Source organism: Oncorhynchus kisutch, linkage group LG3 (genome assembly GCF_002021735.2).
Source record: "Oncorhynchus kisutch isolate 150728-3 linkage group LG3, Okis_V2, whole genome shotgun sequence".
Taxonomy (NCBI): Eukaryota; Metazoa; Chordata; class Actinopteri; order Salmoniformes; family Salmonidae; genus Oncorhynchus; species Oncorhynchus kisutch.
In genome coordinates, this window is record NC_034176.2 from 22,817,698 (window position 1) to 22,844,887 (window position 27,190).

General features: G+C 42.0%; 2 protein-coding genes and 1 long non-coding RNA gene across 8 annotated transcripts; 1 reads left to right on the forward strand and 2 right to left on the reverse strand.

Annotated features, from left to right (window-relative positions):
• Positions 1-1,858: 1,858 nt before the first annotated feature.
• Positions 1,859-5,718, forward strand: LOC109878189 (uncharacterized). Its single transcript, XR_004208539.1, has 3 exons — positions 1,859-3,005; positions 3,092-3,314; positions 3,406-5,718. It is a non-coding gene; the product is annotated as an uncharacterized LOC109878189 (long non-coding RNA).
• On the reverse strand, positions 4,721-9,512 carry LOC109878175 (uncharacterized protein C22orf15-like). 6 transcript variants are annotated; one of them, XM_031819174.1, is made up of 6 exons: positions 8,877-9,512; positions 8,524-8,610; positions 7,587-7,709; positions 7,284-7,355; positions 6,958-7,116; positions 4,721-6,369 (listed from the first exon to the last, which is right to left on the reverse strand). In XM_031819174.1, the coding sequence occupies exons 1-5, from the start codon at positions 8,899-8,901 to the stop codon at positions 6,983-6,985; spliced, it is 441 nt and encodes a 146-aa protein (XP_031675034.1). In that variant the 5' UTR covers positions 8,902-9,512; the 3' UTR covers positions 4,721-6,369; positions 6,958-6,982. The 6 variants fall into 6 exon arrangements, with proteins under 6 accessions (XP_031675034.1, XP_031675031.1, XP_020325992.2 ...); XM_031819171.1 differs by having other exon boundaries at positions 7,284-7,358; positions 8,877-9,316; XM_020470403.2 differs by having other exon boundaries at positions 4,721-7,116; positions 8,877-9,511.
• A 1,399-nt stretch (positions 9,513-10,911) lies between these two features.
• LOC109871728 (adenosine receptor A2b-like) lies at positions 10,912-19,466 on the reverse strand. Its single transcript, XM_020462709.2, has 3 exons — positions 19,175-19,466; positions 16,134-16,857; positions 10,912-12,921 (listed from the first exon to the last, which is right to left on the reverse strand). The coding sequence occupies exons 2-3, from the start codon at positions 16,466-16,468 to the stop codon at positions 11,898-11,900; spliced, it is 1,359 nt and encodes a 452-aa protein (XP_020318298.1). The 5' UTR covers positions 16,469-16,857; positions 19,175-19,466; the 3' UTR covers positions 10,912-11,897.
• Positions 19,467-27,190: the final 7,724 nt, after the last annotated feature.

The window sequence follows — 27,190 nt, forward strand, 5'->3', positions numbered from 1 at the left end:
GGGCTGCCTTCCAGGGCACTTGTCCTAGGGCTGCCTTCCAGGGCACTTGTCCTAGGGCTGCCTTCCAGGGCACTTGTCCTAGGGCTGCCTTCCAGGGCACTTGTCCTAGGGCTGCCTTCCAGGGCACTTGTCCTAGGACTGCCTTCCAGGGCACTTGTCCTAGGACTGCCTTCCAGGGCACTTGTCCTAGGGCTGCCTTCCAGGGCACTTGTCCTAGGGCTGCCTTCCAGGGCACTTGTCCTAGGGCTGCCTTCCAGGGCACTTGTCCTAGGGCTGCCTTCCAGGGCACTTGTCCTAGGGCTGCCTTCCAGGGCACTTGTCCTAGGACTGCCTTCCAGGGCACTTGTCCTAGGGCTGCCTTCCAGGGCACTTGTCCTAGGGCTGCCTTCCAGGGCACTTGTCCTAGGGCTGCCTTCCAGGGCACTTGTCCTAGGGCTGCCTTCCAGGGCACTTGTCCTAGGGCTGCCTTCCAGGGCACTTGTCCTAGGACTGCCTTCCAGGGCACTTGTCCTAGGGCTGCATTCCAGTTCACTTGTCCTAGGGCTGCATTCCAGTTTGCTTGTCCTAGGGCTGCATTCCAGTTCACTTGTCCTAGGGCTGCATTCCAGTTCACTTGTCCTAGGGCTGCATTCCAGTATATTTTAGCAGAGGGAATAGTAACATATTAACATAGTGTCCTTATATACATGTTATTACATTTATAGTTTAAAATGTCAATTCCTTCTAGTTGTATTGAGGCTACAAAATCCTCAACAGTTGCACTTGGAGTACTGTTATATTATCCTAAAAGAAGAATAACACCTTTAGGGACAGCTCTAACAACAATTTGATACTCCTCAGGAGTGAATGTAACATTGTGTGTTCTAAAAGATTCTGGATAATCATATAGTATTTTATGTCTTTATTATTCCAGATTGTATACATATGAGGGGAAAAATTGTTTTTTTACATGAGGTTCTAAGTTAGAAGTACTTGTTTATGAAAGTTTGCAGCTTAATAGGGATTTTACCCAAATCAAAGTTGCATTTGATTAAGAATTCTAGACAACCAATTTGTTGGAATATTAAATTAGGGATGATATTCCAGATGCAACCCTTATTTCATAAATAGTTTCCATTTAATCCTAAATATTATATTAGAGGTTTTAAAATCCAGAGCATTCAACCCTCCCTCACCTTGGGTGCTACATATTACCGCTTTTCTTAAATAATGAGCTTTATTCCTCCATATAAAGTTAAATAATTTAGTATCAACCATTTTAGTTACTGACAGAGGAACATCCAAGACAAGGGAGGTATAAACTCATCTGGACCTTCAAATTGTGATAAAAGTACACGTCCAGATGAAGAAAGATCTCTTAATAACCAGGAGTTAAATCTCTTTCCAATTTTCCCTACAATAGGAGAGAATTTTAAGTTGTCCCTTTCTTTCTGATCTTTGCTAACAGTAATACCAAGATATGTGATCACATCTTTTACAGGGATATGGCATACTTTAAGTCACACCTTTTCAACGCAAATAATTAACATTTCCTACTTTCAGAGATAAACCTAGACATGTGTGAAGGCATTAATACACTCAATAGCTTTCTTGACTTCATTATGATCTTTCAAAAAAAATGGTGGTGTCGTCTGCCAATTGTGAAATGACTGACAACACTGTCAGCCAATTCGATGTCTAGTTAGTCTCAACTAGTGAAAAGCCACTAAAGCCACCAATGGGAATGCTAGACGTTCTCAACTGACGGTATCCAACCACCATCGCCCTTTTGTCGTGTTGGTGCAATCATGTTCGTACTTTGACTTTAGCCCCGGCCCCAACTCGAATTTTCAAAAACAAACGGCGGCCATGACGCTTTCCCCGCGTTGTATCATTGTTTACGTCACACGGAGAGAGAGTTACATTGTTTTATAAAATGGCATGAAAACGATTGTAATGTTTTTGCTACATTTGTGTATTTGTATGAATGGAAAGCGAATTGTAAACATTATTATACAGTGCAATCTCATTGTAAATAATAATTTGTTCTTTAACTGACTTGCCTAGTTAAATAAAGGTTAAATACAAATAAATAAAATACATCTCTGGTGTCATCTACCTATGATGCACGTAGCATTTAGCGGCATCGGTAAATCATATTTTTACAATCGTAGCTATTTTAATGCGTACTTGCGCTTAAATTTGTTGGTTTTTGTATGGAATAAGACGTCTGTTAAGTTGTGAGAAAGTAGCATGCTACAGTAGTTTATTTTCGGTTCCAGTGTATGGCACAGTTTTTTGTAATAGTATCAGTCATGTATTAGCTAATGGATGTATTTTGTTAGCTAGTTTAATGGTGTAAAAATCGTGATATTTCCCTTGCATTTCAATCTACACAGTCATATGGGTCTGCAATATTAGGTAGGCTATTCAATTCCCTTGACATTCTGCAAGCATGAATACTTTACAATAATGGAAGATATGCATTGTGTTAATCTTACTATTGTCCATGTAGATTTTTTTATTACATAAAAAAAAAAAATAACTAGACAAGTCAGTTAAGAACACATTCTTAGATCTGACATGCGTTTAAATTTTACACAACTTTACATGCATGCTTTCCATAAATGCAATGTGTGCATGCTTTGCACAGATGAAAAACCTTCCATGATGACCCTCTTCCTGTATTAGTCATATAGGCCTATGGATTCTTTGTCCTATAGCTACATAACTAAAGCTTGTAGCTCACTAAATCTAGTAGCTGTAGCCATGCTGCTGCTTGGCTATAGATTTGCTCTCATGGTGCTGAGAATGCTTAGTACTGTAGCTGTCACTTATGTATTCTCTGTATGTATTATGTATGAACCCTTGGACGTACAGGTACCTCCAGCATGCCCTCCTGCCTCACATTTGGCCCCTGTCCCTCATGATCTACCTCAGGTCCTCTTGTAATCCACCCCATTCTTCTGTCTGTGCCTTGGTAGGGCGAAGACCTGCCTCGATAGCATGCCTCAGAAAGTGCTGAGGTGATTTTTTCTATAATAAATAAATTTAAGATTTGTTAATGTTTGGATAACTATTAGTAGTTTAACTCTCTCTCCCTTAAATGCAGCTGGTGATTCCGGAGAGCTGGCAGGCAACTCTCAACAGGAAGCAGCAGCAGTGGATTGACCGGACGCTGTTTACCAATAGCTGCCTACGGAGCTCACAGTTCATCACTGTCCTTGCCCCTGTGGGCAAAAAACAGAAGAGGGCGATGTCCTTCTTGCCTCCAAGGCCTGCCTCAGAAAGTTCTGGGATGAGTTTTTCTATAATAAATTAGAAGCTTAGAAATGGTAATTGAATAGTTGTTGGGTCGACTATTAGTATAGTAGTATAGTATAGTAGTATAGTAGTAGCATAACACTCTCTCCCTCTCTCTCTCAGCGCTTGCGGGCAACTCTCAACAAGCATCAGCAGCGGTGGATTGGCCGGACGCTGTTTACCAGGAGCAGCATGGGAAGTTCATAATTCATCACAGACTTGCTTGAGACACCAGACTAACGACGGTCCAGTGGTTGCTTGTCTAACCCATGCTGACAAGAGACATTTAAGTGTGACATTTTGTAACTAATCAGCATTTCACTCAAATGTGTAGCATGCATATGCAATGCTTAAAATTGTCTACTACAAATGGACAGTTATACAGACACTCCTGTTATGTCTATGGCTTCCTCTAACTTCGAAATGTTAATTGTAAACTGAAAATAACTATGTTTTAAGTTCTGCTGAGTGGAAGATTGTAGAACAGTGGCTGGCGGAGATGAGAGACGCTAAGGGGCGAGGTGCTGAAGGAAACTGAGCCACTCGTAGGGTGGTCGTGAAACAATCCTTTTGTATATACACTGAACAAAAAATATAAACGCAGCATGTAAAGTGTTGGTCCCATGTTTCATGAGCTGAAATAAAAAATCCCAGAAATGTTCCATACACACAAAAACATATTTCTCTCAAATTTTGTACACAAATTTGTTTACATCCATTTTAGTGAGTATTTCTCCTTTGCCAAGATAATCCAGCCAACTGGTGTGGCATATCAAGAAGCTGAGGACTATTTCTGTCTGTAATAAAAGCCCTTTTGTGGGGTAAAAACTCATTATGATTGGCTGTGCCTGGCTCCCCAGTGGGTGGGCCTATGCATTCCCAAGCCCACCCATGGCTGCACCCCTGTCCAGTCGTGAAATCTATAGATTGGAGCCTGATGAATTTATTGAATTGACATTTCCTGATATGAACTGTAACTCAGTACAATCTTTGGAATTGTTGTATGTTGCGTTTTAGATTTTTGTTCAGTATTGTTCACAGTTCAACTTGTTCCCCTCTACCAAGACAGTGTAGAGGCTTGTGTGTTTGGAGGACCCTCTGAGCTATATTGTCTATAGCCTATGACAAACTGCTCTGAGGTGACTCCCCAGCCCAACATCGGTTATTTTTTCAATATGGGTCTAACCAATACTAACAATTATTTATTCCAAAGGAACAGACATTTGGACATTGCTGAAATGTGTTTTAAGTTTGACATTTGTTACTAATTTGTAGTTCACTAAAATGTGGGGTGTGAATATAAGCATTGCTTACAATTGTCTTCTACAAAGGGACAGTTATACAGACTCTCCTGTCATTTCTATGGTCCCCTCTTCAAAACATTAATTGTTTTAAGTGCAAAATATATGAGTACAAGAGACACGGTAAGAGTACAAGAGACAAGAGACACGGTAAAGGTTTATTTTACTTGATTATACATTCAAAATGGGAAAAGGATATGTTTAAAGAATATGTAAAAAAAAAACTCTAAATGAAAAGAAATACATATAAGAATTTGTGTGAGGCAGGGGCAATAGGGAGGGGGTGGGAAAGGGATATATCGACAATGTAGGAAATTGAAATATGAACTGTAAAAAAAAGTCATGAGTTGAGTAGAATACAATGACATCTCATTTTCTGTCTACTACAAAGGGACGGTTTCACCTTTAACTTGTATGTATTGTAATTTAGTCCATCTTCTATCACCTTAACTTGCACAGTAGGTATACAGGGGACATACAGACAGTGGAGCAATTGTGCTGTGATGGTTTGGGGCACACGCTATCCTGTCATTTCTTTCACTGTGTTGTTTTCCACATTTTGTACAGGTGTGACAAGCTTCTTTTCAACAGGAGCCATTTACTTTCCAATTTGTGTTTGCTGGTGATTGTATTTCAAATATTGGGAAAGGCCTGTTTTAGCTACGTTCTGTTCACTGAACAATTTTCTGCACGTTCCCAGCTGTAGGTGATTGTGATTGGGCTACACACAATCAACAGCGAGGCAAAAATATTAAATAAGCTATTGATCCTCTGTGGCTAAATTATAGGCCTACTCGTGGAGTAGTCTTCTGAATTATTTCACTTATTTTTGAACAGGCAGCAGTAATTCTATAACTTTGTCAAAAGTGTTTAAATGTATCAGGGGTGCTGGGATACATCCAGCACCCTTCCCGCGGCTATGATTCTATAAGTAAATAAATTATGAACTGTAATGCTGGAGAGATGAGAGTTGCAGGCTCATGTTCATCAGAGCAGAGAGAGGGACAGAGATCATAAAAAGTTATGCGAGAGATACAGGTGTGCTTCTCTCTCTCACCACAGCAAAGGCCACGCATTGGTCTATAGGCTACATGTTTCGCAAACAATAAACCCGGGCCGGCCCGACTCAAATCAATTTGTGGAATATCAGACACTTTTTCTCATTACATTTTTAAGGGGCAGGATAATTACGGAGGAGGCAACTTGAATGAACTCTGATTGCTTTTATTATAATTTTTACATTGCAAGCTGACAATGATTTTTTATGGCAATAGAGATACCAGATCTTGACAAATGGGTTTACGGAATGAAACAGTCCAAAACGGAGAGGTGCAGGATCCTGTTCTGGCAGGATCTGTCTCAAATTATGCTCTGCGCTCACCCATCCACCCTGACCAACCACTCTCCTTTTGTTTTTGCCTTAAGTAACCTTCTCTCTCATGTAACCGTACCAAACGTTTCATATCATACTAATTTGCATGCCCCGGATTTACTTTTACTATATTACGTCTAGTCTATGAGACCAGGCTCAGCATACAGACAAGGAGACTTCTGCAGCCTGATAGGGCCGAGTGCAGAATTCAACAACAACTCACTTGGTTTCTTTTCCAAACAAGATTAATTTCACTTCTTTCAATTCCTCATCTGGAATATGTGTCTCCAGTATCTTCTCCAAAGATTCAAACTCAGACCCCGGCATTGTGAGGCTCCTTCTGTACAAGTTCCACCGTCCAAACCTTGTGCTTCTGTTAGTGAACCCGATAGCCCAGTAAGCCCACCCCGTCGTCTATTGGGCAAAATAAACATAGTCATATTTTTACTTTTGCTGTGGTTATGCAACCTGTCCGATTCTATCACGTTTCTCTGTCATATATCATCATGAAGATGATGAGTCACGCTTTACACTGACTACAGTTAGGAAGTCTATGACAGGTCAGGTACAGTATAGACAAAGCTTGTATTGTATAGAAAACTATGTGGTATAACACTAGGCACCGTATCTACAAATATATATGCTACCTTTACTAGTTGTTCAACAATTGTTGTATTTTATTTTAACTTCATTAATTGTTGTGAATACATGGATAAGTAGATTTATGCATTTAATAAGTGGTCCATATAGCCTACCTCTCACAAATAGTCCTATATGAGTACAAAACGTTTCTGGACCTATACCAGCCTCTAGTATGCACAGCAGACATGCAACATTCTTACATTACCCGTTGGGATATGTTAGAATGTTAATTTATCAACCTAAATGTACCTTTGTTAAAAAATTATCGGAGTGAATAGCACCACAGCACCAACACATTTACTGTATTAGTATGTGGATCACATTGTTTTATTCATGCATGTCCATCACCATCATTTTCACCTTTCCTCCTCTCCTCTCATCATAGTCAAAGTTTTCCAGAATGGCTCTTCTTGTTTCCAGCGGTGGCCTTGCTCCAGGTCTGGTTAACAGAGCCTTTCCTTGACGGAACAGCCTTTCTGTCCCGCTCCTTACAGGGGTTGGACAACTTCTTTAGGACATCTGAGGTAGAACAATTGTACTAAAGTAACACGGGTGCAGACAGTACATACAAACGTACATATTAGCCACCCCTTTTCATAGTCTTAAATCAGACTTGATGTGGGTTTGCTCAAGGCAAGGGCGGTGCACATGTACAGTAACTAGGCAAGAGAGTCATTTGGCATTACCTGCTAACTCAGGATGGCTCTTGTCCAGGTCATTTAAGAGTGGCACATACTTCTGCCCTTCAGTCCCGTCACCTTCTGGAGGCAAAATATGAAGTGAATGAAAGTTAATCCGTTTCATTAATGTAAAATATCTTTAGTAATAATAACATTTATTGCAGCCATGTTAACAACCTATCTATAACATATTAGTAAGCATAGTAATAGTGTTTGGCAAGCAATGTGAGAAACCAAACTTTGATCCCATGGGATTTTTAATATGGACATGTGAAGCCTAGTGCCTTCATCATATTTTGAGAGACTCACTGCAGATGCGTATGAGAACGTAGCTGTGCCTCTTCTTCATCAGACTGCTGGCCTGCTCCATGCTCTCCTCCTTGTCACTCAGGTTCACCAGCTCCCCTGTCCTGCCTATCAGGTCCACACAGTCTGCAGAGTACATCTTCAATGTGACCTTTACACTGGGCTCTCTCGGTCTATTACATATTCACTTATGACATTTACTCAGTCAGGAAACAATCTGTCAGAGTTACCATATAAACTCAGCAAAAAAAAGAAACGTCCTCTCACTGTCAACTGCGTTTATTTTCAGCAAACTTAACGTGTAAATATTTGTATGAACACAACAAGATTCAACAACTGAGACATAAACTGAACAAATTCCATAGACATGTGACTAACAGAAATTGAATAATGTAATAATAATTGTTCAGAGACACATCTGCAGTCTTCATGCCTCCTTGCAGCATACCTAAGGCACGTTCACGCAGATGAGCAGGGACCCTGGACATCTTTCTTTTGGTGTTTTTTAGAGTCAGTAGAAAGGCCTCTTTAATGTCCTAAGTTTTCATAACTGTGACCTTAATTGCCTACCATCTGTAAGCTGTTAGTGTCTTAATGACCGTTCCACAGGTGCATGTTCATTAATTGTTTATGGTTCATTGAACAAGCATGGGAAACAGTGTTTAAACCCTTTACAATGAAGATCTGTGAAGTTATTTGGAATTTTACAAATTATGTTTGTAAGACAGGTTCCTGAAAAGGGTCCGGTTATTTTTTTGCTGAGTTTACATTAAACCTCACACTGCAATGTACTGTGTAATGTATATCCAGTACTGTTTGTATCACTCTTTCATACTGTAACCACACTATCAGGTTGAATTAGGAATGTGATATTTGATGAAACACATCAGAAGTTGAACTGTAAATTATTTTTCTCTATGGGAGAAGTACAGGACAGTACCTTGAGGATCCAGATCACACCTCTCCTTCAAACTGTGGATGAAGTTTATCATCCTGCAGTTCAGGTTAAACAATTCTGTTTGGGCCTCTTTCAAAGTAATAAAAGAGAAGTATTTTTGTACACGTCCTCTATCTATAACCTCATACTTCATTAAAGTAACCTGATTGTCACATCTAAATCCCCACAATGATTTTCTTAAAGTTTTTATTCTCATATGATCCGTTTATATCAACAAAGCTCTCCATTACCGTATGTCGGACATTTCATTATAGGTCAGCTGTTGACCTCCACAGAGATGATGGAATTATGCTCAATCAAATCATGATGATGATGTAGTGCCATCTTTTTCTTACCTCCAAACTGCACTGTGACAAACATTTCACCTTCTCTCTATACAAAATGCGTCAGACCAGACCTCTATAGCCCCCTCCTGTAATGTAGCTACAAGCAGCTGAAGCACTCGCCTCTTCCATAGAGCCAAAAGAAGTAATGCGTTTGGGCTAAGCACACAGTGCCACAATAGGGGATGTTAAATCAATGTTGTTGACTACAATCACACTTAGTGACATAGCTTTGGCACTGAGGGATTGGCCATTGTGAATGGCTTCTGCAGTTGCTCTGAGCAAACCAACAGTTGACAGGGTAAATATTATGTTTGGAATTTTAACCAGACATGTAAACAGTTTTGAACTGTTGCAGGGACCTCACATTCCCCCATGGTCGATAACCCCTCTGACACCCACTCTTCTCTCTTCTCCTTTCAAAAGATGAGAAGACAGGAAGCCTTTTATGTGAAGGGACTGTTTTTGTTTGTATCCATGGAGTCAATATACAAACAGAGCTTTTACTGCTACTTGTTGAACACTGTGGTCTGACAGCTATACTGTGGGGGATGACTTATTGTCAGCCGACCACTAACTGAAATTGAAAACAAGACTGTGTATGACCTATAGAGACAATGCTACACTACTATCTAGCGAATTACAATGGCAAACCAGTTGTTACCACAAGCCTCATCACAACAACTCTAAGAGAGCAATATTCTGTCTTTATGCTTAAAGATGTTAGGGGCAGGAATCAGCTTTTCCTCTTACTTCACAAATACCACACAAGTTGTATTGAATACACTTCACACAATCTCTACTTACCACCATAACACTGACAGGTACAGTAGATCATCTGAGGACCTAAGTCCATTCATGGCAAGGCCTGCTGACTTGTATATGCTACATCAAGCAGGGCTGGTGAGAGTGAAACCATCAACACTGAACTATGAATAAACTAGTATTTCCCCCTCTATGACCATGAAGATAATTGCATTGCTCAAATCACACTATCAATCAGGTGAGCCAAGAATACCAGACCATCGAACACTTGATAGATTGTACAGTGAATGAGAAACGAGAACCACTTAGTGACAGAATTAGATTAGTCTTGTTCAGTGAGCACCATTACTCATGGCCAAATGTACAGTACACCATGTACAGTATCAGGACCAATGGTCATCACTGAGTCATGACAGGAAGGTAACATAACCCCCCAGGTCACTTAGGACAGTCACAGGTATATCATTTTACATTAGATTTGAGTAATTTAGCCGACGGTCTCATCCAGAGGGATTTACAGTAGTGAGTGCATACATGTTCATACTGTTTCTTATATCAACAGTGGAGGTTAGTACAGTAACACTGGAATAAAAATAAATGTGAGTGAGGATGACACTGTAAAACAGGTAAGTGGTGAGTGAGAGATGTATTGGTCAGAATGGCCACAGCTAAAAGGGTGTGTTGTTGAAATCTGATTTAGTAATGTCAGAGATGGGGGGAGAGACAATATGTTGTTGTGCAGAAAACACCAGTCAACTAGGCTGGGAGCATCTTTTAAAAAACATTCAAATGTAATTTCAGGAAGCCCCTGAGAGAATATCAAAAGGAGAATGCCCTGTAACCCTGTAACCTGGAATCATCAGGGAATTTGGATAAAAGCTGGGAAAGCTGGAGAAATCTGAGGATCTCACAGCTCGTGATAGGGGACATAAATCCCCATAGAGGGCCTGTCTGCTCTAGTCTGCTCCCTCCCCAGACTCACCAGCAAGCCTGCCTCCGGAGCTTCACTTCCCTTTGTCCAAAACTCCTCCCTGCTTGGAGCAAAGCCATGGTGAGCCCTAGAACTTTCTCTGCACTTATTGATCCATTGTTGGGAAAGCTTATTGATCAATAGTTGGGAAAGCTTATTGATCAATAGTTGGGAAAGCTTATTGATCAATAGTTGGGAAAGCTTATTGATCAATAGTTGGGAAAGCTTATTGATCAATAGTTGGGAAAGCTGTACAGTAATTGTAATGCGTAAACAGTGCAACATGGAAACACAAACAAATACACTTAGAGATGACAATTACATACAAATATTTATTTTCAAACAGGAGGTATTGCATCTGAAAATGTGAAATGCAGAGAATGCCATAGCTATGTAACTCTTGAGAGTATATTCAGTGAAAAATGTAAGCTGTATGTGTCATTGATTAATTATTTTGGCCATTTAATTGTCTGTGTAATCTCAACGATCAGCTCAACAGTTTTGGTTTGTGTTACTGACAGTTAGACAAGTTGAGAAAGTGCCCAGTAGTTTAGATATTCCTCAAAATAGTTTAAAACCATTATCATTTAAAAACACGCAGATCATTTTTTGAGCATTCATACATTTGCAAGATCATAAACCTGAACATCTAAGAGATTGCTCTTATCATGTCCATCTGTATGGTGCACAAACATTCTAAATCAATGCAGTAGTACCGTCCCCTCATCACGAACCTGGAACATCCCTGCCATCCCCAAACACACAAGATTCATCATAAAGGTGATTTATTAAAACCTCACCAGTTATCATAGCACAAAAATCAATTGTGAGGATTCCGATTTAAGCACCAGACACGTCACAGAGCAAGAGAATAAACATCGTAAACAGAATCACATTTAACCATTCGAGTCACATTAACGTTTCTTCCATAAATAACTAAAATGATTTTTGTTTACAAATTTAAATAGAATTGTTCATGCCCCCAAAATAAGTTGTTATCTTCCACATGGTGAATGTACAGTAGGGTTTGCATGCCTGCCTTTGTGTAGGTCCTCGTTTCGTACTCATTCAGGACCAACGGTTACAATCCCTGGCGATAGAATGCCTCCAAGTATGTGGAATTAGGATACAAACAAACTCTGGATACAACCAAACTCTGATCCTCAGATTGTGAGCCTGACTGCCCAGTAATCTACTCTGAGCTGACTCCAAAAAAATGTACACATCAGCAGTAATTTCACACCAAAGGCCAGGTGATAAGGATCCTTTGTAGCTGTCTAATGCCCATTCTGTGTCCATTAGGACACCTCAGTGAGCTCAGTGAAATGGGTTTTATGTTTATAGAACAGTGTTTTGACCTGGACAGGGGAGAGATCCTGCCTGTCCTTTACCTCTTCCACGTCCGGACCTTTGTGAGACTGCTGCTGCTGGTCCCCATACTGCAGGGGATGACATAACGGGTGTGTATGTGTCTGTCTGAGAGGCTGTGGCACAGGGGGGCTTTCCCTGTGATTGTGGGAGCTAATCACGGTAAGAGGGTGGTTGTGAATGGGCGCTGGCTTCAGAACGCCGCCTGCAGGTTTGATATGGCTATGACAGGGATGGGAGCTCTCACAGCTGCTGCTGCTGTACTCGGAAAAGAGGTCGAGGCGGAGGCCATTGGCCTTAACCCTTACTGAGCCGCTGATACTGTTGTGGGTGGAGGTGTGGCTGCTGCCACCACTGTCAAACAGATCCCGGCGGAACAGGATATGGCGGCGGATGACCCTCTTGAAGGTGTGGCGGAACTCCTGGATGCGGTTTGCGTAGATGAAGGGGTTGACCACTGAGTTGCCGTGAGAGAGGATGATGGCAACGTATATGATCCAGAGGGGCGGGCGGGCACACTGAGGGCAGAACAGGGTGAAGCAGTTGATGATGTGCAGCGGCAGCCAACAGATGGCAAACAGGCCCACGATGATGGCCAGCGACTTAGCCGCCTGGACCTCCTTCTGCAGGGTGGAGTGGGACTTCCCCCCATGGACAGCCTTCAGTTCTATGAGCTTCAGCTGATGCCGAGCTGCCATGAAGATCCGCAGGTAGATGACCAGCATGAGCAGCAGAGGCATCAGCACACAGGCAAAGAAGTTAAAGTAGACCATATAGTCCATGACCACCACATCCTCAAACAGGCACTCCATCAGGCCTGGGGGACAGGTGCTGTTGGGGCGCTCAGTGGACTTATTCCAGCCCAGCATCGGGGTCAGGCCGATGATGATGGACAGCACCCAGCATACAGCAATTATCCCCTTGGCACGCTGGCCTGTCACCAGGCTATTGTACCTGTGGGAACAATAAAGATATGGACTGTCAGTAAGACACACATTATGGGCTCTCTTGGCTGGAGGAGGATAAGTTGTCTCTCTGGAGGGTTAGACTCCCCCAGAGGTTAAGGGATAGTGAGTTAAATAATAAACACTATAATAGTGGGCATATCATTAGCGACCAATTTTAATGAGAATATTCTAAAATCTTTATTAAACAATATGCGCATTTTCCCACCAGAGATGTTTCCATCAAACATACTTTTTTCAGATAAAAGGCTGTGCGTGATGACATTTTCAAATCTACTGATGGTTTTGTCACAAAAACTGTTGTGGTATTCAGCAAAAGTGCCCACTCCAGTCTTGACACATGCACTCTAGCCAACAGCTCACAGATACAGCAGGTAGGCTACCTACATTATGAGATTATTATGGATAAGAGCAATATTATTTTTATTTGTCAAATGGCAGCCAAGCATCGATTATCATGTCACCAGAATAAGACCCTTGATATTTATTGGAAAGGAGCATCATGCTCATTACCTTTAACATCCACCACACTGCGAAGTTCATCATCAATTCTTTCATCTGTAGCCTAATAAACTGCATGCTTTCCCGAGTCGTAGTGGGAGGACAACACAACATACACTACATGAACAAAAATATGTGGACATCTGCTCATCTAATATCTCATGCCAAAATCATGGGCATTTCATGGGCATTAATATGGAGTTGGTCCCCATTTGCTGCTATAACAGCATCCCCTCTTCTGGGAAGGCTTTCCACTAGATGTTGGAACATTTCTGCGGGGACTTGCTTCCAATCAGCCACAACAGCATTAGTGAGGTCGGCACTGATGTTGGGCGATTAGGCCTGGCTCTCAGTCGGCGTTCCAATTCATCCCATAGGTGTTCAATGGGGTTGAGGTCAGGGCTCTGTGCAGGTCAGTCAAGTTCTTTTGCACCGATCTCGACAAACCATTTCTGTATGGACCTCGCTTGTGCACGGGGGCCTTGTCATGCTGAAACAGGAAAGGGCCTTCCCCAAACTGTTGCCACAAAGTTGGAAGAACAGAATTGTCTAGTATGTAATTGTATGCTGTAGCGTTAAGATTTCCCTTCACTGGAACTAAGGGGCCTAGCCCAAACCATAAAAAAACAGCCCTAGACAATTATTTCCCCTCCACCAAACTTTACAGTCCACACTATGCATTCGGGCTAGTAGCGTTCTCCTGTCATCCGCCAAACCCAGATTTGTCCGTCGGACTGCCAGATGGTTTAGCGTGATTTATCACTCTGGAGTCCAATGGTGGAGAGCTTTACACCACTCCAGGCGACTCTTGGCATTGCGCATGGTGATCTTTGGCTTGTGTGCGGCAAGTCGGCCATGGAAACCCATTTCATGAAGCTCCCGATGAACAGTTATTGTGCCGGCCTTGCTTCCAGAGGCAGTTGGAACTCGGTAGTGAGTGTTTCAACTGAAGACAGGCGATTTTTACGCAATATGTGCTTCTGCACTCGGCGGTCCCAGTCTGTGAGCTTATGTAGCCTATCATTTCCAGCTCAGCCATTGTTGCTCCTAGAAGTTTCCACTTCACAATAACAGCACTTGCAGTTGACCGGGGCAGCTCTAGCAGGGCAGAAATATGACAAACTGACTTGTTGGGAAGGTGGCATCCTATGACGGTGCCATGTTGACAGTCACTGAGCTCTTCAGTAAGGCCATTCTACTGCTAATGTTTGTCTATGGCGATTGCATGGCTGTGTGCTCAATGTTACACCCGTCAGCAACAGGTGTGGCTGAAATAGTCGAATCCACTAATTTGAAGGGCTGTCCACATACTTTTGTATATATGGTGTATCATTGCGTTTACTTCGACATGATGGTTATTATATCAATATTTGCGCATAAAGGCGTTTGCACTGCTTTTCTTGCGTAATTAATTTTACAGACACAAAGAGATCCCGCCATGTTGAACTAACAAATTGTCTGTCGGCATATATAACATTGCCCGGTTGTGACTTGTTTCATGCGTCAGGTAATTCATCTGCATGAAATGTTTGGATGGAAATGACTATCTTTTTATGGGAAAACCTCTCATCTAAGTTATAAAAAGAGACTTAAAAACAAAACGTCAGTATTTAGAAGGGAAGTCTATTTCAAGTGTCTGTTGGTCAGTGTGGGAGTGCAGCTGATTTTTTTGGGCCTGTTTCTGTCACATTCTCTAGACGTTGAGGTTCAAAGGTTAGCTGTGAGAAAACAGCAACCCCCCCCCCCCTGTGCAGCAACACAGACATGCACAAATGCCCTGAACACATCCCAGGGACACAACAGAACAGCAATCTTGGACGCAATAAAAAGGGAGTGAATGGCATGTTGTTTTTAGGTAATGCACACTATCAAATACGTCAGTCGGAGTGAGGTTGAAAAGAGTGTGTGAGCAACAATCTACACACACTATCCAGAAAGTGTATAAGTAATTACTGATTAATAATACATTTTAGGGAATAATGTAATTTATATATCAAGGAAAATAAATGACTGGTCTGAACAGCTATTTTATTTTTTACATGCTTATAGTTCTGAATGGGGATCATGGTCTGTATAAACTATTAGTAAGAGGAGATTACAGTTAACTGGTCTTGGGTGAGATGGCCTCCTAGGAGACTATAGCTGGTTCCACTGAGGAAATCAAAGCTCATCTGGCCCAAAAACCTAAAGTTCATTTAAAAATAGCCTCTGCTACTCTATTCTGAAAATATCTCACACAGATTTTAAGATTAAGAAAAATGTAGCAATGTGCTACTGGCATAAAGCATGAACTACACAATGTACCTGCAAACTGGGTAGGCAAATCAATCAATAACCCTATACAGCCTCAAAGGGTAGATTTAAATCTTTGAAAAGCCTAACCAAGGGGTGGGAAACTTTTTGACTCGAGGGCCACATAGGGATTTCGAAATTTCTTGTGGGCCAATTTGTTAGTCAGCATCAATTTGCGGGACAGAAAAATGGCAGTTATTTAAAATATAAAGGGTCCAATATCATTTCTACATAGTTTCTACTTTTTTTTTTTTTTACCTAAAATAATACTTTCCCCAAAAAAGTTGTTTGCTCACCCCTGGTCTAACCTCTTTCTCCGTATATGGGAGTGGAAAGCAGCGCGACAGCAGCAATATGTTTAAAATGGTTAGCACACTCTCTGTTATGTTCATAGAATTTGGAACTGACCTGAGGGGCATCTTGATAGCGATGTAGCGGTCTATGGCAATGGCCAGCAGGCTGAAGATGGAGCTCTGGGTGAGCACCAGCACAAAGCAAGCAATGAAGAGGCAACCATAGAAGTTGGAGCAGAAGCCTGTGCTGATGACGATGGCAAAGGGGATACCCAGCACTCCCACAGCAATGTCTGCCACCGCCAGGGACACCACAAAGAAGTTGGTGATGCTCTGCAGGTTGCTGTTGAGACAGACGGCCCAGCAGACCAGCACATTGCCCAACACAGACAGTACAGCTATCAGCAGCTCCAGCACAATGTAGATGACAGACGCAGCATTGTTCAGCATGGTGAAAAGAGCAGCGAGGTCACTGAGGAGGAGGGAGGACCACTCTCCTCAAGGTCCATAGCTGCAGCCTGGCAGCAGTTCGCTTACTCTATAGGGTGTATCTCACTGCCTGGGACTATGGCTGAGCTCTCCACACAGAGACCACTTCACCTTAAAGCCTCTTAGAAGTCCCACACAGTTGGTGGTCAGATAAGCAGTCCAAAGGCTAAGGCATTCTCCTCACTTAACATATAAGGCATGACAGTCTCCTTTCTGTTATGGTATCTGCTGTCCTGTCTGGCCGTCTCCTCTCAAGTCCTTCCCCGCCACTGTTTGAAGATTCAGCCCTGTGAAACTCAGATGGGGCTCAGACTGAGCCAGGAAGTGATCACATGGGCGTCATACTGCTGCTGATAAAGGGAAGAAAGAGTAAATAAAGTGGAAATGCTGAATGCAGAAATGACTACACAAAATACCAGTGAATAAGAGACTTTCCATCAAATATTAACCACATTTGAAGTCAAACAATAAATTACAATGTATTGTCTGCCATGATACTCTGGAATTTCCAATGTAGCAAGTCAAATAACAATTGTACTGTTTACTTTACATAGACAATGTACTGCATTCCCCATACAACTGCCGGTCATCATCATTGATATTTGATCCGAACCAACATCAAGATCTGCAATAGTGAGCACTGACATCTGACTACGGATTACAGTATACTGACTACATTACACTACCTGGGCAAGTGCAGTGGTCATGTTAACACATGATAACTGACTTTCCACCAATCCTCCTTTTTACCATGAACAACAGTCACTAAACTGTAAACCAGGGCTAGAGGAAATAATGTCTGATGATACGGTGGTGTTATGGAGCCACTATCACAGTGACAGTTAAATGTCAGCTGTACCAGAGAGAGGAAGCAGTCAGATGGTTCAGGGACCGGAATTTTCTATGTCCCCCTGAGATCATCCAACCCCTGCCTGATAAGGAGAAAGTAGTCTTGAGGACATCCAGAGACAGAATCACTAAATGAGGTTATCAGGACACCAAATTAAGCATTCAAATTTCGTTAGAGAAGGGTGTCGTCATGCTCAAGAAAAAGAAAAAAACAAATCAAAACAATTAAAGTAGTACAGTATGTGGTTTGGGATTACAGCAGGCATAATCTACACTTGAAATGACAATTGTTTTAAACAAGGTCTAATTTGTCAATCAACTGTGGTCACTGTGCCACGCTCAATTTCCCTGGAATTAAATATGAGTGTGAAGAGGTTTCCAAACTCCTTTCACACAGAACTCTGATCATGTTTATGGAGAATTCCCACAGTGAAGCCAAGGATGTTTTCTGAGGTTACTCATGGTTTCAGGAGAGAGCAGTTGTGATGGAACTGAAAGGCCTTTGCTCTCTGAAACATTTCCATTCAGGTGGGACTGAGGTTTTTTCCGACCAATCTCAGTTACTATTTTGAATTTATCACACACATACAGTATAAGGCACAGAGGCTACTGTTGCAAATAGTGTCAGTCTTGGAGCACATGTAACCCAACAGTGACAGATCTGATAGCCATAGACTAGTATACTGTAGGAAAAACCCTTTGCATTGCAAAAAGCCTATAATGCAGTCGTGAAAAGAAAAGGCAACATTTTGTTACCCCTCACACAGACCTAGTCACAAAAGGACCAGGGAAGGTACAAAGTGGTACCTTCAATATAGAGTTTACAACTGGATTAGAAGTGACATCTCAATGTGACTGCATATGTGACCACAGTCACCTTACAACAGCAGTCAAAAACGAGGTAATAACAGGGTATTTCAGTTGTCCCCTTTGACAGCATTTGAGGGGTATGAATAGTCCAAGTATAGTCTATAATGTTAAATTCATGTTTATTCCATTGTGAAACAGCTGTAGCAAACAAGAGCTCTGACTGTATTCTGCTGAACAGTGGACCCTGGTGGTTGGATTTAAACCAAGGGTAGTGCTTTGATACTGCATCTCAGATTTAAAGTATTATTTAAAGTAACTGTCTAGTGTTTCCAGATTTCTATGAAATATGAAGGGTAATTAATTACGTGAAATTGTTGTAATTCCAAGAAATTATGATAAAGCATGTTAAAAAGCAGCTTTTCTGTGTTGGAATGGTGTAGACGTACCCCAACAACAGAAGGGTGTGGGTGTATATGGGTCATAAAATAATTATGTAAGTAGACCACTGATTGGCCAGCTCATCGATGACATCATCCTCTATGAGGAAATAGCAAACATTTTTTAAATGGTCTGTTTGCGATACAAGTTTGAGGATGGGTTAAAAAAAACGTTATATCAACTTTATGCTTTTTCACAAATATGAGCATAGGATGAAACAAAAACATTATTTGGGTATGAGTTAACAGAATATGAATTTATAAATGTTAGATTTTCTCTGGACAGTTACTTTAAGCTTGACACAAAATATGTTCAAGCTTGACACAAAAAGCTAATTAAATAATTCCCATGAAGATAAACCAACTGAACATACAGGGCCTCAATAAGTGCACATTATTGTGCTTCATGTAAGACTGTTTGCTGAGGAAACCATCTGACTCCCACTTTAATACACTTACCTGGAGAGGTAAAACCACTGTGGTAAAATGGAAACCTAATATACTTGGCACACCCATCAACATTATCCTTACCAGTAAGTGACAGTATTAGTATCCCTAACTATCTACTCACCTCCATCCTGTAGTTCCCTATCAAAGAGGGAGTATTTGTTTATTTGGATCCCCAATAGCTTTTGCAGAAGCAGCAGCTACTCTTCCTGGGGTCCACAAAAAACACAAAACATGACAAGTAACAAAACACTGATACACTGACAGACAAGGACAGTCACAGAAATGTTTAAATACAATGATTTACAAACAGCAAGGGGATCTGTGTAAACATAATATCTAGAAATACATAAAGTGATTAAAAATGTATTGGGCAATTATCCATAATATACAGTGCCTTCAGAAAGTATGCATACCCCTTGACTTATTCCACATTTCTTGTGTTACAGTCTGAATTCAAAATCTATAAAAATACAAAAAATCTCACCCATCTACACACAGTAACCCATAATGACAAAGTGAAAACATGTTTTTAGACATATTTCCAAATTGGATAGAATTCCAAGTGTTTGGACTTCTAGTTCACCCTTCTAACTCCATTTTATTAATCTATTATCTATTAATTAATCCAAGTATGTAAGCGCTTTGCACACCTGGATTGTACAATATTTGCACATTATTCTGTTCAAAATTCTTCAAGCTCTGTCAAGTTAGTTGTTGATCATTTCTAGACAGCCATTTTCAAGTCTTGCCATAGATTGTCAAGACGATATAATTCAAATCTGTAACTAGGCCACTCAGGAACATTCAACGTCCTTTTGGTAAGCAACTCCAGTGTATCCTGTATTTGGCCTTCTGTTTAAGGTTATTGTCCTGCTGAAAGGTGAATTTGTCTCCTAGTGTCTGTTGGAAAGCAGACTGAACCAGGCATACCCATGATGCAGCCACCAACATTCTTCAAAATATGAAGAGTGGTACTGAGTGATGTGTTGGATTTGCCCCAAACATAACGGTGCATTTTCAAACCATTAAGTTAATTTCTTTGCCACATATTTAGCAGGCTTACTTTAGTGCCTTACTGCAAACAGGATGCACGTTTTGGAATATTTTTTATTCTGTACAGTTTTCCTTCTTTTCACTCTGCCATTTAGGTTAGTATTGGGGAGTAACTACAATTCTCAGTTTTCTCCTATCACAGCCATTAAACTCTGTAACTGTTTTAAAATCCTCTTTGGCCTCATGGTGAAATCCCAGAGCTGTTTCTTTTTTCTCTGGCAACTGAGTTAGAAAGGATGCCTGTATCTTGTAGTGGCCAGGTTAATTGATACACCATCCAAAGTGTAATTAATTACTTCACCATGCTCAAAAGGTTATTAAATGTCGGCTTTTATTTTTTTTACCCATCTACCAATAGGTGCCCTTGTTTGCGAGCCATTGGAAAACCTCCCTGGTCTTTGTGGTTAAATCTGTGTTTGAAATTCACTTCTCGACTGAGTGACCTTACAGAGAATTGTATGTTTGGGGTACAGAAATGAGGTAGTCTTTCAAAAAGCATGTTAAAACACTATTATTGCACACAGAGTGAGTCCACGCAACTTTTCATGTGACTTAAGGAAATCTTTCCTCCTGAATTTATTTAGGCTTGCCATAATAAAGGGGTTGAATACTTATTGACTCAAGACATTTCAACATATAATTCTTTATTAATTTGTTTTTAAAAAAGTCAAAAAACATAATTCCGTTTTTGACATTATGAGATATTGTGTGAAGGCCAGTTACACATAATGTCAATTTAATCCATTTAAAATGCAGGCTGTAACAACAAAATGTGGAAGAAGTCAACGGGTGTAAATACTTTCTGAAGGCACTGTAAGCCTTGCATAGGCTGTCCCGTGTCTGTGTACCTGGCCGAAAATCATTTTGATTGCACCAGCACTAACTGTTGTATAAACTTACATTGTCTAACAAAATGTTTAATTAGGCTATTCATTAAATAGTTAAAATAATCTAAATGCAAACCCCTTGACTTCTATCCAATTCTATGTTCAATAAAAAAAAACGTACCTTTTTAAATGTATGCCTCGTCGTATTCGAAATTAATTACAATCTTTTTAGAAATGAGTTTGCACCATATTTATAATAATCGCTTAATAAAATAACATAATTCCTCGAAAACCCGTTGTGAAGAATAAGAAATGGGAAACTCAATTTGTTAGGCTACTTGTGCGCTCCGCTCCCACTGTTTCACTACCGATTCTCCGTTCAATACCGCAGGCTGACCAGATTTACACCACGTGATCGCATGGTCGGCGTTTGTGCGGATAATTACTTTTCTACACTAAACCGAGCAACACAGAATGAGAAAACGGACAGTTGCTTTGGTTTTAGACACACATTTTAAAACGGATTTCTTATTTTTTCTTATAAACGCAAACACAATTTGATATTTTGATTTTCACATGTGGGTGGGATTAAATGTGGAATGCCTGTCATTGGCCTGGCGTTTCCGGACCTCGAACATCGCTTAACCACAGCTCCTATCTTGGTTCATCTGCACCCTTCCAGTCAGTTTGTGGTGGAGGCCGATGCTACTGATGTTGGAGTGGGGGCGGTCCTATCCCAGTGTTCTGCCCTGGACCTCAAGCTACATCTCTGCGCCTCCTCCCATCGCCTCAACGGAAAATAACTACGATGTGGGGAATCGTGAGCTTCTGGAGGCACTGGTTGGAGGAGGCGGAACACCCATTTATCGTGTGGATCGACCACAAGAACCTGGGGTATCTCCGCACCGCAAGCGCCTCAACTCCAGGCAAGCCAGATGGGTCCTGCTGTTCACACGGTTCAACCGTACTGGCCGGGATCCAAGAATGTCAAGCCGGTAATCGGATCTTTATGTCTAACACTGTCCACGCTGTGGTCCTGGAGTGGGCCCATTCCACCTGGGGTCCCGTCAGACCCTGGCCTTCGTAGAACAACGCTTTTGGTGGCCTATGATGGTTCCGGATGTCGCCGCATTTGTCTCTGCCTGCACGATCTGTGCTCAGAATAAGACTCCTCGGTAAGCTCCGGCTGGTCTTCTGCAACCACTGCCTGTTTTCCAAGGCCGCTCACTTCCTTCCTCTCCCCCAACTACCCTCAGCCAAGGAGATGGCCCAGCTCATGGTGTAGCACGTCTTCCGGATCCATTGACTGCCCGTGGACATGGTTTCCGACTGGGGGCCTCAGTTCTCGTTCTGGAAGCCATTCTGCGCCCTCATTGGGTCGTCTGCCAGCCTGTCCTCTGGGTTCCACCCCCAGTCCAATGACCAGTCGGAGCGAGCCAACCAGGATCTTGAGACCACTCTGCGCTGCCTGGTCTCCTTCAACCTCACCTCCTGGAGCTAGCAGCTGGTGTGGGTCAAGTACGCCTGCAACACCCTTCCCTGCTCTGCCACGGGCCTATCTCCGTTTGAGTGTTCCCTGGGGTATCAGACCCCGCTCTTCCCAGAGGAAGAGGTCGGCGTACCTTCTGACCAGATGTTTGTCCGCCGCTGTCATCATACCTGCAAGAGAGCCTGGTCGGCCCTCCTCAAGACCACCTCCAGGTATCGATGACAAAAGGATCGCCATCGGACCCCGGCATTGTCTCGGGCAGAAGGTATGGCTATCCACCCGGGATCTTGTTTGTTTGTCTTCTGTTGCCCCGTACCCTTCGTATACATCCCACCTTTCATAAGCCCAGAGTCAACCCTATGTCTCACAGCCCTTTGTCTTCTGTTTCCAGAAGAGGGGGGGTCGCCCATTATCCCCTGTGTATTTATACCTGTGTTCTTTGTATGTCCATTGCCAGTTCTTCTTGTTTGACAAGTCAACCAGCATTTTTGTACTCAGTTCCTGCTTTTTCCAGTCTCTCTTTTTCTCCCCCTACTGCTTGACCCTGAGCCTGCCTGCCCCTGTTGGAATATTAAACCATTGTCAATTTGACATGTCTGCATCTGGGTCTTACCTTGATTCCCGATAGCTAACCATTTACAATAACAGCAGTTCTAACTGATATATTCTAGCTAGTCACCTCCAAAATGATTGGCAAAAAATACTTTATAAATACAAATACTGAGCTATATTGTAGGCCTACGCAAAAAAAAAGGAAATTTTATACAATTGCTCAAATATGTTTAAGTAATTTAAAAAAAGGTGTCAATTATTGGCACCCGTTTTCAATACTTTGTGTACCTTGCCCTTGTGAGGATAACAGCATTTAGCCTTTTTCTAGAACTCAGATCATTCCTCCATACAGAATCTTTCCAGAGCCTTGATATCCTTCGGTCTGCACTTATGGACTGCCCTCTTCAATTCAAACCACAGGTTCTCAATGGGGTTCAAGTCCGGAAACCGAGATGGTCATTGCAAAATGTAGATTTTGTGGTAAATTAACAATTTCTTTATGAATTTTAATGTGTGCTTGGGTCATTGTCTAGCTTTACGATCCACTTGAGGCCAAGTTTCAGCCTCATGGCTTAGGCAACCAGGTTTTTGGCTAAAATGTTGGGGTACTTGGTAGAGTTCTTGATGCTGTTGACCCTAACAAGAGCCCCAGGACTAGTGGAAGCAAAACATCCCTATAAAATCAAAGATCCACCACCATATTTTACAGTAGGTATGAGGTTCTTTTCTGCATATGCATCCTTCTTTCAAAGCCAAAACAACCACTGGTGTGTAAAGACAAAAAGCTCTATTTACATCTTATCTGACCATAGCACCCAGTTCCAATCTAAGTGTCATGAGAATTTTCAATCCCAATGATAATAACTATCAATCAATCAATAGCTTTGACCAATCCCCGAGGTTTGTAAGACCGTGGGTATAATAATAATTAGGCAAAGACTCAGCTTTATGCAAGAAGTATGTACAGTTTATTCAGAGAACGTTCTAAAGTCAAGAATACAAAGACATCCATTTTACACCAGGCTCCTTAATTACGCACATACTTTCACACAAACAGTAGATATCCTACGCACATACATACACACAAACAGTAGGTGAGTTTTATCCTTCTCCATAGTTCTCACCACTGTGTATCACTACCTAGCCGACAGTTCCATTCCCCCGAGATTAGGGAAACCTTGAGAAGTAAGGACGTCAGAGGACAAAAATCAGTTAACCACCTAACTGAGGAACTCAATTTAACTTTGCGCAATACCCTAGATGCAGTTGCACCCCTAAAAATTAAAAACATTTGTCATAAGAAATGATCTCCCTGGTATACAGAAAATACCCGAGCTCTGAAGCAAGCTTCCAGAAAATTGGAACGGAAATGACGCCACACCAAACTGGAAGTCTTTCGACTAGCTTGGAAAGACAGTACCGTGCAGTATCGAAGAGCCCTCACTGCTGCTCGATCATCCTATTTTTCCAACTTAATTGAGGAAAATAAGAACAATCCGAAATGTATTTTTGATACTGTCGCAAAGCTAACTAAAAAGCAGCATTCCCCAAGTGAGGATGGCTTTCACTTCAGCAGTAATAAATTCATGAACTTCTTTGAGGAAAAGATCATGATCATTGGAAAGCAAATTACGGACTCCTCTTTAAATATGCGTATTCCTCCAAAGCTCAGTTGTCCTGAGTCTGCACAACTCTGCCAGGACGTAGGATCAAGAGAGACGCTCAAGTGTTTTACTACTAGATCTCTTTACACAATGATGAAAATAATCATGGCCTCTAAACCTTCAAGCTGCATACTGGACCCTATTCCAACTAAACTACTGAAAAAGCTGCTTCCTGTGCTTGGCCCTCCTATGTTGAACATAATAAACAGCTCTCTATCCACCGGATGTGTACCAAACTCACTAAAAGTGGCAGTAATAAAGCCTCTCTTGAAAAAGCCAAACCTTGACCCAGAAAATATAAAAAACTATCGGCCTGTATCGAATCTTCCATTCCTTTCAAATATTTTAGAAAAAGCTGTTGCGCAGCAACTCACTGCCTTCCTGAAGACAAACAATGTATACAAAATGCTTCAGTCTGGTTTTAGACCCCATCATAGAACTGAGACTGCACTTGTGAAGGTGGTAAATTACCTTTTAATGGCGTCAGACCGAGGCTCTGCATCTGTCCTCGTGCTCCTAGACCTTAGTGTTGCTTTTGATACCATCGATCACCACATTCTTTTGGAGAGATTGGAAACCCAAATTGGTCTACACGGACAAATTCTGGCCTGGTTTAGACCACTATTGTTTTCACTATATATTTGACCTCTTGGGCATGTCATTCGAAAACATAATATTAACTTTCACTGCTATGCGGATGACACACAGCTGTACATTTCAATGAAACATGGTGAAGCCCCAAAATTGCCCTCGCTAGAAGCTTGTGTTTCACCCATAATGAAGTGGATGGCTGCAAACTTTCTACTTTTAAACTCGGACAAAACAGAGATGCTTGTTTTAGGTCCCAAGAAACAAAGTGATCTTCTGTTGAATCTGACAATTAATCTTGATGGTTGTACAGCCGTCTCAAATAAAATTGTGAAGGACCTCGGCGTTACTCTGGACCCTGATCTCTCTTTTGACGAACATATCAAGACTGTTTCAAGGACAGCTTTTTTCCATCTACGTAACATTGCAAAAATCAGAAACTTTCTATCCAAAAATGATGCAGAAAAATTAATCTGTGCTTTTGTTACTTCTAGGTTAGACTACTGCAATGCTTTACTGTCCGGCTACTCGGATAAAGCACTAAATAATCTTCAGTTAGTGCTAAATACGCCTGCTTAGAATCCTGACTAGAACCAAAAAAATGTATCATATTATTCCAGTGCTAGCCTCCCTACACTGGCTTCCTGTTAAGTCAAGGGCTGATTTCAAGGTTTTACTGCTAACCTACAAAGAATTACATGGGCATCCTACCTATCTTTCTGATTTGCTCCTGCCGTACATACCTACACGTACGCTACGGTCACAAGACGCAGGCTTCCTAATTGTCCCTAGAATTTCTAAGCAAACAGTTGGAGGCAGGGCTTTCTCCTATAGAGCTCCATTTTTATGGAATGGTCTGCCTACCCATGTCAGAGACGCAGACTCGGTCTCAACCTTTAAGTCTTTACTGAAGACTCATCTCTTCAGTGGGTCATATGATTGAGTGTAGTCTGGCCCAGGGGTGTGAAGGTGAACGGAAAGGCTCTGGAGCAACGAACCGCCCTTGCTGTCTCTGTATGGCCGGTTCCCCTCTCTCCACTGGGATTCTCTGCCTCTAACCCTATTACAGGGGCTGAGTCACTGGCTTACTGGTGTCCCTAGGAGGCGTGCGTCACTTGAGTGGGTTGAGTCCCTGACGTGATCTTCCTGTCTGGGTTGGCGCCACCCCTTGGGTTGTGCTGTGGCGGAGATCTTTGTGGGCTATACTCGGCCTTGTCTCAGGATGGTAAGTTGCTGGTTGAAGATATCCCTCTAGTGGTGTGGGGGCTGTGCTTTGGTAAAGTGGGTGGGGTTATATCCTGCCTGTTTGGCCCTGTCCGGGGGTATCATCGGATGGGGTCACAGTGTCTCCTGACTCCTCCTGTCTCAGCCTCCAGTATTTATGCTGCAGTAGTTTGTGTCGGGGGGCTAGGGTAAGTTTGTTATATCTGGAGTACTTCTCCTGTCTTATCCGGTGTCCTGTGTGAATGCTCTCTCTAACACTCTCTTTCTCTCGGAGGACCTGAGCCCTAGGACCATGCCTCAGGACTACCTGGCATGATGACTCCTTGCTGTCCCCAGTCCACCTGGCTGTGCTGCTGCTCCATTTTCAACTGTTCTGCCTGCGGCTATGGAATCCTGACCTTTTCACCAGATGTGCTACCTGTCCCAGACCTGCTGTTTTCAACTCTCTAGAGACAGCAGGAGCGGTAGAGATACTCTTAATGATCGGCTATGAAAAGTCAACTGACATTTACTCCTGATGTGCTGACTCGCTGCACCCTCGACAACTACAGTGATTATTATTATTTGATCATGCTGGTAATTTATGAACATTTGAACATCTTGGCCATGTTCTGTTATAATCTCCACCCGGCACAGCCAGAAGAAGACTGGCCACCCCTCATAGCCTGGTTCCTCTCTAGGTTTCTTCCTATACATTGGCCATTCTAGGGAGTTTTTCCTAGCCACCGTGCTTCTACACC